The 15185-nt window shown below is 49.6% G+C and overlaps 1 protein-coding gene across 1 annotated transcript; it reads right to left on the bottom strand.

Moving 5' to 3' along the window:
• Positions 1 to 4170: 4170 nt before the first annotated feature.
• Positions 4171 to 15014, bottom strand: Ptx4 (pentraxin 4). Its single transcript, XM_051168117.1, has 4 exons — positions 14736 to 15014; positions 9009 to 9071; positions 5840 to 6494; positions 4171 to 4936 (listed from the first exon to the last, which is right to left on the bottom strand). The coding sequence occupies exons 1-4, from the start codon at positions 15012 to 15014 to the stop codon at positions 4296 to 4298; spliced, it is 1638 nt and encodes a 545-aa protein (XP_051024074.1). The 3' UTR covers positions 4171 to 4295.
• Between the last annotated feature and the right edge of the window lie 171 nt (positions 15015 to 15185).

Genomic DNA, 15185 nt, shown 5'->3' with positions numbered 1-15185 from the left:
CTAGACTAGCTTTGTAGACCAGGCTACCTCAAACTCACAGGGATCCATCGTCGTGTGCCACTTTTTAGTTTAGTTTTGTTTTGTTTTGTTTTGTTTTTCGAGACAGGATTTCTCTTGTAGTCCTGGCTGTCCTGGACTTGGTTTGTAGACCAGGCTGGCCTCAAGCTCACAGTGATCCACCTGTTTCTGCCTCCCGAGTATTGGGATTAAAGGTGTGTGCCACCATGCTGGAGGCTGGACTTTTCCTGCCTGTCGCTCTGGGTCTTATACAGAAGACCAATCCCAGGGACCATGCTGTCCCTCCAGCAATCGCGAGCTCATGGCTCTTCCCAAGAGAAAGATGTCACTCCTCACTCTCCTCAGAGTCAGAATGAAATGAAGCAAAAATTGGTTCTACCACGTATCAAGAGACTTGAGGAAGGGGTGTTTGAGAAGGAGGGCCTCTCAACTGGATGTGCTTGAGCCCAAGAGCTCAGGTCCTTGGGGAAGCAGAGGGCAGTGGTGATTCAAGATCACAGCATGAGGCATCCGTGGGGGGGTTTCCAGCTCGGAAAATACACCCTGACTGTGACTCAGGAACAGGCGGCCTAGGAGGCAGCTTTTAGGTGAAGACCTAAAGAACTGGGCACCAGGAGATTAGAAAGATACTGTCAGGAATCTCATTTAGGCCAGATGTGGTGGCGCACGCCTTTAATCCCAGCAGAGGCAGGCAGATCTCTTGAGTTTGAGGCCAGCCTGGTCTGCACAGCAAGTTCCAAGTCAGCCAGGGCTATACAGAGAAACCCTGTCTTGAAAAACCATGAATGAGACTCATTTAGAGGGCCCGGGGTTATGGCTCAGTTGGGAAATGCTTGCCTAGCATGCGTGGAAGCCCCTTATGGGAAACATCTGTAATTCCAGCACCAGGGAGCAGAGGTAGGAAGGTCAGGGGTTCAGGGCCACTAATTTAGAGCACTGTGCCCATGACAGAGCAGCCGTGTAGGCTCTGCACACTGCTGGCTGCCTCCGCAGGATGAAAGGGTGGCCAGATGTAGGCCCAGCCTCTACAGAACTGAAGCCATCAGGGTTAGGGTGCAGAAGGCCTTGGGACCCCGTGGTTTTATTAGCATTGGCCATGGGACACCTCTAAACTACTTTCTCACTTTTGATTCCTTTTTAGTTTATGTGTGTGAGTATTTTGTCTGCATGTGTGTGTCGGGACCTGTGGATGTCAGAGCCTCTGAAGCTGGAGTTACAGATGATTCCAAGCTGTCACGTGAGTGCTAGGAACCAAGCCTTGGCTCTCTGGAAGAGCAGCTCTCTTAACCTCTGAGCCATCTCTCTAGTCCCACTTTCTCACTTGTGAAATGGAAAAGGGGGTGTGGTGGTACATGCCTATAGTCCTAGCATTTGGAAAATTGAGGTGGGAGGGTAGCAAGTATGATCGCAACCCAGATTATACTGTGATGCTTTTTCACAAACAAAAGACCAAACCAGTGATGCGGGAGTTCACTTTCTGTAGTCAGGGAGGGAAAGGACCACACAGTGAAAACTGCCAAGTCACTCTCAGTGTTACAGTGATAATAGACACTGAGGTCAACAGGAAGATGAAAGGTTGAAATGGCAAAGCCTGAGACACTGAGAAGAAGAATCAGTGGGCTATGGTTGGCATAAAATAATCAAACTTACTTGGGGCTTGGTGGCGAGGCCAGTGTGAGTTCTAGGATAGCCAAGGCTACATAGTGAGACCCTGTCTAAAAGAAGAAGAAGAAGAAGAAGAAGAAGAAGAAGAAGAAGAAGAAGAAGAAGAAGAAGAAGAAGAAGACGGGTGTGGTGGCGCACGCCTTTAATCCCAGCACTCAGGAGGCAGAGGCAGGCGGATCGCTGTGAGTTCGAGGCCAGCCTGGTCTACAAAGTGAGTCCAGGATGGCCAAGGCTACACAGAGAAACTCTGTCCTGAAAAACAAACAAACAAACAAACAAGAAGAAGAAGAAGAAGAAGAAGAAGAAGAAGAAGAAGAAGAAGATAACCAGCCTGATAAAAGGAGGGTCAGGGCTCTGAGTCAGTGAGGACAGGCTGGCTCCCCCAACCCCCAAGCCCTTGAAGAATGTCTTGATAACAATATTGCCCTCTGATGTATTCTTGCTTCTAATGGAACTAACTGTAACAGAGAGCCTCTAATAAGTCCTCCACACACCTCAGGAAATAAACCCCGGAGCATTCCCTAGATGAAAAGTTAGCTAAGATTAACTAAGAGCTACAGCCATTTCTTGAGAATTAAGAGAGCTCAGCAGCATCATTACCAGCACCCGGACGCCTGCAAGGTCAGATGGCAGGCTGGCTTTGTGATTAACAGCTAGCAGACAGGCCAAGTCGGCAAGCAAGAAAGCAGAAGCCAGAAATGGACAAAGGGAGGGAATTCCGACCACAGCTAGCCTGATAGGCAGGGCATTCCCAGCACAAATCATCTCTGTGCCAGGGGACCAGCCAAGAGCGTGCCAGACTGTTCAGCAGCTCAGCCATTAGCCTCAGGAGAGCCGCCCACCAGCCTCATTGACGTTACCTCAGCCTCTGGCCCAGTCCTGCCACAGCCTTGTAGACAAAAGAATCTAATGGCTTTTCCTTCTTTTAGGAACCTCTCCCATTCTAGACTCTCTCTCTCTCTCTCTCTCTCTCTCTCTCTCTCTCTCTCTCTCTTCCTTTCTTTTTCAATTTTTTGAGACAAGGTCTTTCTATGTAACCCTGGCTGTTCTGAAATTCACTCTGTAGACCAGGTTGGCCTCAAACTCAGAAATCCACCTGCCTCTGCCCCCTTAGCTTGGTCCCCAAAACCCACATAAAAAAGCCAGGTGAGTTGGGCAGTGGTGGCACATGCCTTTAATCACAGCATTCAGGAGGCAGAGCCAAGCAGATCTCTGAGTTTGAGGCTAGCCTGGTCTACAGAGTGAGTTTCAGGATAGTTAGGACTACAGAAAGAAACCCTGTCTCGAAAACCAAAAGACTTATTTTAAAAGAAAAGAGTGGGGCAGTGGTGGCACATGCCTTTAATCCCAGCAGTCAGAAGGCAGAGGCAGAGGCAGGAGGATCTCTGTGAGTTCAAGGCCAGCCTGGCCTACAAAGTTAGTTCAGGACAGCCAAGGCTACACGGAAAAACCTTGTCTCAAAATACCATAAAATTAATAAATAAAAAAGAAAGAAAAAAGAAAAAGAAATAGGGGTTGGGGATTTAGCTCAGTAGTAGAGCGCTTGCCTAGCAAGCAAGAGGAAGGCCCTGGGTTCAATCCTCAGCTCTGAAAAAAAAAAAAGAAAGAAAAAGAAAGAAAACTAGATTGTTATGGTTGCACAACTTAGTACTTTTATTAAAAGCTTTTAAAAAACAACTTTTAAAAGAGCACACATTATAATATGAAAATTATGCCTGGTAAATTATGTTTTAAAGCATTACTAGTGTGTCTTTAATGGTAGTTCTGGCAACCTCAACAGATACCACAGGACAACGGAACAAAATGACCAGCTGTGCTCCAGGGAATCCCCAGGGCTCCTGGGAAAGGGCGAGAGCAGAATGTTAAGCCTTTTGCACAAGAGAGATGTTGGAAAAGCCATGTTCACAGGAAAATGTCAGCGAGTCTTTGGGGAGGAGACAGCTATGGTAAAAGTACTTCCTGTAGCTTCAAAATGACATTTTATGTTTGCAGAGATGCCTTAGAAGGAAGCCCACCCCAGCCCAGCCTTCCTGTCCCACAGCTCAGCTAGGGCACAAGAATCACATACTACAAATGAACGAGAATGGCTTGCAGCCTGTGAAAATGTCACCACGAAAGCTTTGTGTCTTAGCACTCAAGAGGCTGGAGGATCATGAATTCAAGCTAATATGGCCTATATAGTGAGAATCTGGAGGGGGGGGGGAGGCAGGCAGACAGACAGGACTCGCATCTGGTATCTCAGCATCTGGGGCAGGTTATTATGAGTTTGAGGCCAGCCTGGAATACAGAGCAAGTTCTCTGTTAACAAGAAGCCCAATATGAGACCCTGTGTCAGAAAACAACAATCAAGCAAAACACACACACACACACATACACATTCTCTCTCTCTCTCTCTCTCTCTCTCTCTCTCTCTCTCTCTCTCTCTCTCTCCCCAGCAGGCTGGGCACCCTGTCTTTCTCTGTTGCATGCTTTCCACCTGCTCTCTCACCTGCATTAGAGCACAGGCACACCCAGCCCAGCAGTGGCGGCAGGGGAGTGATTTGGAATGCATTGATCCAGAGGCCTGTTCTTCTTCATGGCCTTGGCTGTGATGCAGCCTGTGTGTGGCAGCATCATGGACACTGCTCCAAGCAGGCACATTTGGCTCTCTGCACAAATCCGCCCACTGACGTGACATTGGTCAGCGTCAGAATGGCACCTGTCGGGAGCTCTTTCCCAGTGGCCAAGTTGGCAACTTCTCTAGGGACCAGCGCCCGGTCCCAGATAGCCAATCCAGATATGCTCCCTACAAAGGCCTCAGAGCTGTCAAACTCACCCCCCATAGTGTCCTGTTCCTGGCCAAGCACAAGGGACCCTCCAGGCGGGATCTCATAACCCTCTCTGAAGCGGGAGCCGGTGGCTACTATCCTTCGGTCTATGTGGAGCCAGTACTTGCCCTCCTTGGATGTCCAGATGAGACAAATGTGGTGCCACTGACCATCCAAGAGTGGTCGCAGGGACAATTCTCTGAAAACCGGGTCACCGATCACAAAGTGGATGGAGCCGGGGAGCAGGGAGTCACGGCCGTGCAGTACTAGCTTGTTGTCATTGTCTTTGGTGGCATAGGAAAGGAGTGTGCCCAGGTGGCTGGTGGCCACGCGGACCCAACTGCAGAAGGACAGGGCTCGAAGGGGCATGAGGAAGCCAGGGCTGAAGAAGACCACATTGTCAGTGGAGGTGTTGGGGAAAACGAACACTGGGCCTGTGCTGCAAACTGGAAACGGGGGAAGAGAGTCACTCCTGAGCACGAGGCGGTTCAGAGGCATCCATCCTGTTCCAGGCCTGCCCCTTGCCCTCACCTGTGTCACCCAAGGTCTTTGCCTCGCACCCTCTCTGCTCTGCAGGTAAGGACTGAGGATAACTTCTCAGGGAGCGGATGAATTGCTTATGTGTGACTCAGCCGTCTGCCTATGAAGTGCCTCAGGACCAGGGCAACCTCTCTCTGAGCTCCCTGTGGCTGCTGTAACTTTGCTACAAGGTTACTGACTCAAACCAGCCCTCTTTTGGAGGTCATAATCTCCCAGGGTTCAAGACCCAGTATTCCATGGCAGTTTCCTCCAGAGGCTCAGAGAAGCTTCATTGAGTTTGGAAGTACTAGAAGCCCGCAGGCCTTGGCTCCTGGCTGTCCCCCAGTTCCACAGTACACCCTCCTTATCTCTGCTTCTGTCCTCAGGGTCCCCCAGCTCTGGCTCTCCTTCCTTCCTCTGGTGACTATTATCAGACAGATAATCTAGGATTATTCTATAGGAAATAAACTCATTTTGGCCCATTTTCAGTCTCAGGTGCCTTTAGGTACTAATCAGTGAACCGCAGATAAGCAGGTGGTACTAGGCCCCTCTCTTCCCCCTCTAGTGGCCAGTCTGGGCTTTTTTTTTTTTTTTTTTTTTTTTTTTTTAGTTTATTTTAAACTGAAAAGTCAGCTATGTGACTGAGCCCAGATCAGGAAAGAGGAATTCATCTCAAGCCGGTTAGGATTTGGGGTGGGGACTGGGCCAGATAAGTAGAAAAGATTATACCTCCCTGAAGAACTCAGTCAATGAGAATTCAGGAGGCAGGGAAACGTATTGGTAGGGAGACCTAGAATTTGATAGGGAGGTGACAGGCTTATGTCACTTACTGTTTCCTGGTCCTTGGCGGGTCCTTGATGGGGCTGCTTGATGGCTGCTTGGAGCTTGGAACGTCTGCATCTCCTGAACATGGACAGTGAAGTCTTGGGGGGAACTCCTGTGTTGGGGTGAAGGCCTGGATGCCTGGCTGTCCCTCCACAGTTGCAAGGAACCTGGGCCTGGCTGAGCAAGCTGGGTGGGGGTGGGGGCTTTAGTCAGCCCCAGGGCTGCATTATTAGGGGAGGCCCTCTGCTTCTGCCTCTCAAGAGCAGCAAGCCTAGCATCCTGGCTATGGACTTGCTGTGTCAGGCTGGCCAGCGCATCCTGTAGGGCCTTAACGCTCAGGGCCAGGCTTGCAACAGCCTCCCTCTGTGCCTTTTGCTCCTTTTCCTGCTCCAGCCACTGTCTGCTCTTTGTGTTCAGGGAGAGGTCCAAGGCTTGAAGCCGGGCATCCATCTTCCGGCTCCTGCGCTGGCTCTTCCTAAACCATGCCTTTAGGTGGGCCACATCCCGTTGTATGGCGGCTTGAGACTGGTTCACTGCTAGAGCTATGGCCTGGCTCTCTTCCACCAGGCTCTGGAAGCGGGCATCCATATTGTAGTGCACATTGTAGTTGTTGGCAATGTCCTGCAGGTGTGTTAAGGTCACCTGTTGGAGTCTCTGAAACTGTAAAGAGAACACAGCTGTTATTATGGGCTTGGGCTGAGGCTGGCCTGGGTATATTTCAGAAGTACCTGTTGCACACCAAACCTATGAGTGGCATGAGAGGCTGACCAATTGGATCCTTGTCACCGTGCTAGGACATGTGAGGAGATCATTATAACTAGTCCCAAAAAGCTAGGTACAATGGGGGTGACTGTGTTCAGACCCCCATGGCTGCATGGTGTAAAATGTGGGCTCCAGGCTCATGGCCCTAGCTGTAATCCTTCACAGCCCTGACACTCGGGAGGACTGCAACTGATCATCTCACTGCTGTGGTCCTCAGGGCTAGCTCTGTGATCAGAGGGGACTGAACACATTTAAAAATAGTTTAGATTGAGCCTAGGTGGTGGTAGAGGTAGAAGGTCTCTGTGAGTTTGAAGCCAGCCTGGCCTACAAAGCAAGTTCCAGGACAACCAGTGCTATACAAAGAAATCCTGTCTCAAAAAAAACAAAACAAAACAAATAAAACAAAAAACCAAAAAACAAGGGCTGGAGAGATGGCTCAGCCGTTAAAGGTTAGACTCATAACAAAACAAAACAAAACAGAACAAAACAAAACAGGGAATGGGCATGGTGGCACATGCCTTTAATTCCCAGCACTCAGGAGGCAGAGGCAGGTGGATTTCTATGAGTTTGAGGCCAGCATGGTCTACAAAGTGAGTCTAGGACAGCCAAGGATACCCAGAGAAACCCTGTCTGGAAAAACCAAACCAAGCCAAAAAACAAAATGAAACAAAACAAAAAACCAACCAAACAAAAAAACACAAAACCCAAAAATTTACATTTATTTAATTTATGTGTATGAGTGTTTTGCCTGCATGTATGTATATGTACCATGTGTGTACCCAGTGACTTCGGAATTATGGATGATTGTGAGCCATCATGTGGGTGCTGAGAATGAACTGGGGTCCTCTGTGACTACCCAGTGCTCGTAAGTGCCAAACTATTTCTCCAGTTGTGTGTGTGTGTGTGTGTGTGTGTGTGTGTGTGTATCCCTGGCTGTCCTGGACTCACTTTGTAGAACAGGCCAACCTCGAACTCACAGAGATCTGCCTACCTCTTCCGACTACCTCTGCCTCCCAAGTGCTGGGATTAAAGGTGTGTACCACCATGCCTGGCGTGTATATATTTTTAATTCATGTTTTTATATTTCTGGGAACTGAATCTAGGCTTTTGAAGCCCTCTGCCACTGAATTACAACCTTTTCAGTTTGTTTGTTTTAGGTTTTTCGAGACCAGGTTTCTGTATAACAGCCTTGGCTTTCCTAGACTCACTTTGTAGACCAGGCTGGCATTGAACTCACAGAGATCTGCCTGCCTCTGCCTCTCAAGTGCTGGAACTAAAGGCATGCGCCACCATGCCCAGCTTGCCTTTTCAATTTTTGTTGTTTGTTTCTTTTGAGACAGTCTCACTCGGGCTTAGAACTCACTACATCACTCAGGGTAGTGTTGGGGACGGGCTACATGGCCAATGTTCAGCCATCTTGTCAGAACCTAGGTTCCTATTTCTCCAGAAGTCTGCCATTCACCAGAAACTAGCTGACCTTGTCGTAGGTCGGCAATTAGACACCTGTTGTGGTTTATTGTGGGGGCTGGTCATTCCAGACCCCCGAGCTACTCCTTTTCCGGTGGGACTACTGATAAGATCAGATTAAAGGCCAGCTGCCTGTGAGTAGCAGTTCCGGGAGCTTTTTCCTGACGAACCAGATCCTTCACGATTTTCCTGGAGTTTCTCTCCTGCAATTAGCAGCTGTAAAGGTAGATAACTACCTGCTGGAGCATTCCAGAGTTAGGTATCCATAGCAACCCTTGCTTACGCAAATACCCATCCCTCTGTGCCTATATAAACTCTGTGAAATTTTTCAATAAACGGGGTTTGATCAGAATGCAGACTTGCCCCCTTCTTCGTGTCTAGTGTTCTGTCTCCATACGGGAAAATTCTCCTCCCAAGCATTAGTCGAACCCCGGTGGGCCGGGGCAGGGTAGCCTCAGACTCACAGCAATACTCCTATTCAGATCTGAGTGCTGGGATCACAGCTACACACCACCGTGCTTGGCTTTACCAGGCTCCGTACAGGAAGTGCTTGGGCTGGGAGGCTGTCTAAAGACCCCATGTGGGACCCTTGGGGCAGGGTATATGTTTTCACAACTCTCACAGTTATGTGTACTGTACTGTTGTTACCCAGGCCTCTCCAGCTGTGCTCTTTGGGTCTCTCAGAAACCTCGTCGGGCTTCCTGCATCCTCTCACACACACCCCTGCGTCTTCTCACACACACCCCATCTAGCTGGACTTCAGAGCAGAGCCTAGCAAATGCTTGCCTGATTTCCAAAAACACGTGAGAATCTTGTCAGCTTCCAGCAAGGATGGCAAACCAAGGGCTGTGTCCACGGATCACAGGTGGCAGCTGTCTCTGTAACAGCCATCCTTTACCATCTCCTGGTATTATATAATCAATTTCCTAAGTGTGGTACACCTACCTGCTCTTCTAGTCGACGGAGCCTCTCGAAAAATGGTTTTCTTTGCTTAGCTGGGTCAGGTCCCTGCAATAGAGTCCCATGTACGTATATGGACACAAAAATGAGGAGGAAAGACAGGGTTTTCTTCTTCAAGCAGCCCATGCTGGGAGACACAGACACAGTAGCTGACAGTGGTCCCTTGCGTCTGTCTCATGTCCCAATCCCCGACCCCTACCATGTGACCAGTTTTCCTCTTTTAGTCCTGGCTGAGTGTCCAGTTCCTCCTGCCACCTTAATGAAAGGCATCTGCCTTCAATCCAATGGGCTCTGAGAAGCCAAGGTTCCCAGGGAAACAAGCTTTAAACAGGCACAAACAGTTTCTTTGGAGAATCGTTCTAGTGGATGGTTTCAGGGTTTTGTGTGTTTGGCTCAGAGGCACATAGGAGCTGATAATGGCTTTAACAGGAGCACCTAGTCTAGAGTTCCCAGCAAAAAGTCAGAGCAGGACAGGGCTTGAGTGTGGCCCGGAAGCTGTCAAAGCCAGGTCTGTACTGGTGCCCTGCATTCCAGCCACATCCTGAGTCCCACTCCCTTGGAAAAGGGATCTCCTTTGGTAATGTGACTGTGTTTCACTTTAACTTATTTTTTCCTTCTAGAATGGGATAACTTAAATTTAAAATTAGCTATTGGGGCTGAAGAGATGACTCAGAGGTTAAGGGCACTGACTGCTCCTCCAGAAGTCCTGAGTTCAATCCCTAGCAACCACATGGTGGCTCACAACTATCTATAATGTGATCTGGTACCTTCTTCTGGCCTGCAGGTGTACATGCAGGCAGAGCACTGTATACATAATAATAAATAAATCTTTTTTAAAATTAGCTATTGTTTTCTTTCCTGAAAAATGGTCTTGCTGTGTTGCTCATGCTGGTCTTGTCCTGGGTTAAGTGATTCACCTCAGCCTTCAGCTAGATCACGCACACACTCACACACGCACACGCGCATACACACACATGCAAATAAATGCACACATATCCCACAAATTGCACAAGTTTTGAATTAATGTGATATTTCAATAAATGTATTATGTAATGTTGAGATCAAGGGAAACTTGCCTGACTTCCTGACCGGCTTTCGGTCAGGCTCTGCAGGGGGATGAAGGATGCCTCTGAGGCATCCAAGTTTTGGCCCCAGGACCTATGACTAGAGCCTTATGGGGAAAATGTCTAGGCAGATCTTAAGACGAGGTTACCCTGGAGTACCCAGATAGTCCTGCACTCAGTGGCGAGCATCCTAATAGAGACAGAGAGGACAGGGCACAAGGAAGAGGCCCAGTGACAATGGTGGCAGAGATGGGAGCAGAGCTGCTGTGGTGTGGAGTCCCTAGAAGCTAAAGGAGACTTCTGAGGCAGCATGCCGCCATGGTCTCAGATTCTTAGCCTCCAGAGCGGTGAGGAAATAAAGTTCTGTTGTATGAGGAATCCTAGTTTGTAGAAATAACATAACTCAGGATGGTGTCCCCACCAAAAGCACAGGCATTCCAAGATGGCATGAGCCGGATGGGCCACTGATGTCCAGGCGCCTTTGGCCAAGCACAGAACATCATAGGTAGAGGAAAACCTGTTTATGCAGGGACTGAGACAATTCCCAGGGGGCAGCTGACTCTCTTAACATTTGTACAGGCTCAGGTTTTCATCCCTGGCACTACAAAAATGGCTAAAAAGCAGAGACAAAAAGATAGCTGGGCATGGTAGTGCGTGCCTGTAGTCCCAGCACTCGGGAGGCAGAGGCAGAGGCAGAGGCAGATGGATCTCTGTGCGTTCGAGGCCAGCCTGGTCTACGAAGTGAGTCCAGGCCAACCAAGGCTACACAGGGAAACCCTGTCTCGAAAAACCAAAACCAAAAAGATAAAATAGTGCATCCAGCTTGTGTGAATAGAGCAAAGAGTAAAGGCATATTCAGATAGTCGAAGGCCTGAGAACCGTATCCCCCACCCCAACTTTCCTGGGCACTTACTGGACTTCAGGAAAACGGTTGTGTGGGGGGTGTGTGTGGATAAAGGAACAACGAAGGTGTAGTTTAGGGGTGGAGCCCCAGCAAGATCTCATACTGGGGCTGTCACACCCCGCCCCAACCTTGGCTCTGCCTGAAGATACCAGCCTTCTTCCTCTCCGCCTCCCAGTGTCCCACACATATCCTGACAACGGTATTTGTGGTGGCTCCTTACTGTCTGCTCTCCAGACTGAACCCTGTATTGACCTTTGCTATTTATTTATTCATCTGTTTTGTGTGTGTATTTACTCACACATGCATGGGTAGAGACCAGATATTTAAGTCCCGTGCCTTCTTCTGCCTCTCCACCATATTTTATTTTGACATAGTCTCTCACTAAACCTTGAGGTCACTGGTTGGCTAGACCAGCTGGCTAGGCAAGCTCCCCCCATCCACCTATTTGCTTATACTCCTGCCCCAGTGCTGGGGTTACAGACTGCTGTACAGGACTGTCCTCCAAGCCGCTCTGTCACCATCAACCTGGGCCTGATGGCAGAAGATAATCATGTCTGGGCTTGCTGTTAGCTCACTGAGGAGGGGCAGAGGGGGCAGGGGTCCTCGCTCGAGTACCCAGCCTCCTCCTAACCAGTTGTATGTAATTCTGCCCTGGTTGCACGTGGCCTTGGGGGGGTCTCAGAGAAGGGGCACACTGGAGAGATAGGGAAGGACTGTGGTCATGGGGAGTCACCAACCGTGCTGGGTGAAGAGCTTCTGGTGTGGCTGCTTTAGGGTCACCTATGCTCCTGCCTGTAACCCCACCCCACCCCCCCCCCCCACCTCCCACCCCGCCTTGTCAGTAAGTCTCATTCCACAGAGTGAACTTTGGTGGAAATGTACCTTGGTTTACCACCAGGACTGTAGAAAGAGGGGATAGACTTTGCACCTCCTCGGCAACACACAGGTACACCTCCTCACTTGGCTTTTATGTGGGTGCTGGGGATTTGAACTCAGATCTTTATGTTTGTATGTCAAGCACTTTGCCTAGAAAAGCATCTCACCAGCTCCTAGGACTGGGCTTTAAAACAAAATTAATATTACGAGTGTGCGGGTGTGTCTGTGCGTGTGTGTGCATGTATGTGTGTGCAAGTATGGAACACTTGTGAAGGTCAGAGGACAGCTTTGAGGAGTCAGTTCTCTCTTTCCGCCATGTGCCCTGAAGACTGAACTCAGGTTATCAAAATTGGCAGCAAGCACCTTCACCAGTCCTTTAAGTGAGGACTGGATCCTCCCAGCATCCATTTGTCCTAAAACAAATAAGTGCCCTCATTTCTCCCTGGGGCACTGGCCAGTGCTAAGTGTTGTTAACACTTCTCATTGGAAGCACTCTGGTGCTCATTTTCTGAAAATAAGCAAAGATATTCGGTGCTGAGGTGACAGTGTTATGCCCAAATTTTGAGAGACTCCCTAAACAGGCCACCCAAGAGCCGAGTCCAAATGCAATGGTAAGGAAGCCTTTATTGCAAGTTAGAACCCGGGACACACCTCCAGTGCGCTGACACAGCAGAGGCAGGGAACTGGCCTCAGTCTCAATTGAGAGGGTTTTAAAAAATAGGGTTTGGACAAAGAAATGGGCTTTACAGTATATGATTGGATGACATTTGGGCAGAAAAGCTGTAAGCAGGGAGTTACAAGCCTTGGCGTTTTGTAGTTGGGTAATAGGTGTGGGGGCAAGTTGGCCTATAGAAAAGATTGGTTGAAGCAGTCACAGGGGCGTTGGGAACTTTAGCTTGGCTTCTCCTAATTGGTTGTTGCTATGTGCCAGACTACCTCCTGGTCAGCTTGACCAGCAGAGAGTGCATTTGGACTTTCCCCAGGTGAGCTGATTGTGTTGCTAGGGAATATCTTTTGGTTTAGACTAGTTTGTGGTTTTTCTTGGCTAGTTTTAACACAAAAATGGAGTTTCTTTTTCAAAATGGAGTTTGTCTAGTCCTTTCAACAGGACCCCTTAACTACCAGCTGCTGGGCTTCCTTCCCCCTTTGTTGTCCTGGATGCCTTGAGCAAAAGGATTGTCAGTTGACAGCTTGCTGGACTGCCCTTATGCCAGCACTGGCTATCCTAAAAACTGTTAGGGCCTTGAGAAAACTACGCGATTGCTGCTTACTTCTGCTCTGGAAGGCACAACCTCGAGGCTTTTTGAAACAGTTTGTACCAGACTCAAACCACAAGCCAGGATGAACTCTAGGCGACCTTGCAACCATTTCTACCCGGTTGAGAAGGGGAACACGCCCCCTTGTGGCCTAGCTGAGGAACCTGCCGGGGCTGGTGAAAAGGCTGTGATTGGAGGAAGTGCCCCTTTTTGAGGCTTTGAAAGCAGTTTTAGGTTCAGCAAAAGGCTCCTCTCGAGCCTTTGCTTGCGTGTCAGTAATGTGGGTAGCTATCAGGAAGAGAGAGGCAGTGGCAGTGAAATCTGAGCACTCCAAAGGCCAAGCTGTGGAGCGGACACGGCAGCCAGCTTTATGATAGCCGAAGAAGCAGTAGCCAAGGCATCAAGAACAGAGGGCAGAAACAGACTGAATGAGGGTACATGACTAAACCAGAGAAGAGACGCTGCAGCCTTGGATGCCAGAAGAGTTCCAGAGAGCCAAGAGGTCTCATCCCTAGGCCAAGAATTTTACCACTGGCTGTCCGTAAGAGCTAAGGTCCTACAAAAGCCTAGGCACACCTGGTGGAAGCTGCACCAACCACAGAAAGGGCTGAGGATTCCTGGCCTACAAAAGACTAGAATGCTTTTAGGGCTAAGGGTCCTAATGCCTCCAGGCCCCCAATTCTAGGGTGAGCCAGCTGCCGTCTCTCACTGAGGCCAACCATGAAGGAAAATAAAAGGTAGCACTTGAAGCGTTTCTCTTTGGCTGTGACAAGTTATCTGTGTAGAGCAAACAGATCCCACCCAGCTGACTTGGCAACACTTCCAATGGGTGCTGGGAACTGACTTGGGACCCCTGCAAGAGCAGCAAGTGTTGGTTTTGGTTTTGGGACAGAGTTTCTCTGTGTAGTAGCCCTGGCTGTCCCGGAACTCAGTCTGTAGACCAGGATGGCCTCAAACTCAGAGATCCGACTGCCTTTGCTTCCCCAAGTGCTGGGATTAAAGGTGTGCGCTACCATGCCCGATTAACAGCAAGTATTTTTAACCTCTGAGATATCACCCCAACCACCAGAATGCTCTCTTAACTGGTGAGCCCTGAGTGGGGTCTCTAGTTCTTCATTTTCTGCTTAGGAAGGGTGCATTTGCCTGATGTTGTTTCATGAATTCAAGTTGTCCAGATTTCCACCCACACCCAGTCTTGCTGAAATGTTGCTCAGTGTATCATCCAGCTCGGGATGGTCAAGAAAAGTTCTGTCATGGTGGGTGGAATGTTTCGTACTCTATGTTCAGAGAGTAGCCAGGCCCCTTTGTTAGGTTACTCAGCCACTAAGGGTAGTTTACACGCGGTTTGTGGGTTCGTATTAAACGATGCAGCCTTGGGTACCCAGCACATCAGCATCAGCATCGTAATGTGTCTCTATGTCTGCTGTTCCACATTCTTGTTTTCCTGACAGCGTCGACTGAGGGTTTGTGTCGTCCTCATGAAGCTCAAGAGAGTTGCTTAGTGCTCTACTGTGGAAAGTCGTGGCGAGGCAGGGTGCTGGGAGGGCCGCTCCAGAATTAGGGAAAAGAGAGAAGGCAGCCCACAAGGGAGGGAGGGAGCGAACACACCTACCCAAGTCCCGCCCGAGGCTCTTAGGCCACGCCTCTTTTTTCTCTTGCGCAGGCGCAGGTGCCTCGGGGCCCCTAGCGCGACTGCGCCGCGCTGATTCCTCGGACGTTGCCGGTAGGCATCAGTCTCAGAAACTCTAAATATCTTTGCCAGTTCCACGTAAGTTCTGGGACTCGAATTCACAGCTGCCTTCGGCTTACTCTGAGCAGGGCGCGTGGTCCCGGTGCCGTGGCGAATCAGCGGCGCGCAGGAGGGCGCGCGCGGGTTTGGCTCTGACAGCATGGTGGCTAGAGGAACCCGGGAGGAGTGGTTGTTCTGGTCGGGTCAGCCTTCTTTGCTAACGGAGGGCCTCGTGTTTAGGGGGCTGGGCGCTTACCTGGAGCTGCAGACGCTGGGGTTGTACTTACTGAAGCCTGAGAAACCACTTACCGGGCACCGGCGCTGCCCCCGCCT

Source organism: Acomys russatus, chromosome 25 (assembly GCF_903995435.1).
Source record: "Acomys russatus chromosome 25, mAcoRus1.1, whole genome shotgun sequence".
NCBI lineage: Eukaryota > Metazoa > Chordata > Mammalia > Rodentia > Muridae > Acomys > Acomys russatus.
The sequence above is the reverse complement of the archived record's forward strand: the minus strand, read 5'-3'. Positions and strand labels throughout refer to the sequence as shown.

Excerpts from the sequence above, each read along its gene's own strand:
- Ptx4 (XM_051168117.1), bottom strand. The coding sequence starts at position 15,014 with ATGCTGTCAGAGCCAAACCCGCGCGCGCCCTCCTGCGCGCCGCTGATT. Across the intron at positions 9,072-14,735 it reads GAGCCTCGGGCGGGACTTGG|GGACCTGACCCAGCTAAGCA; the intron begins GTAGGTGTGTTC and ends ACTCTATTGCAG. Across the intron at positions 4,937-5,839 it reads CCGCCAAGGACCAGGAAACA|TTTGCAGCACAGGCCCAGTG; the intron begins GTAAGTGACATA and ends CCCCGTTTCCAG.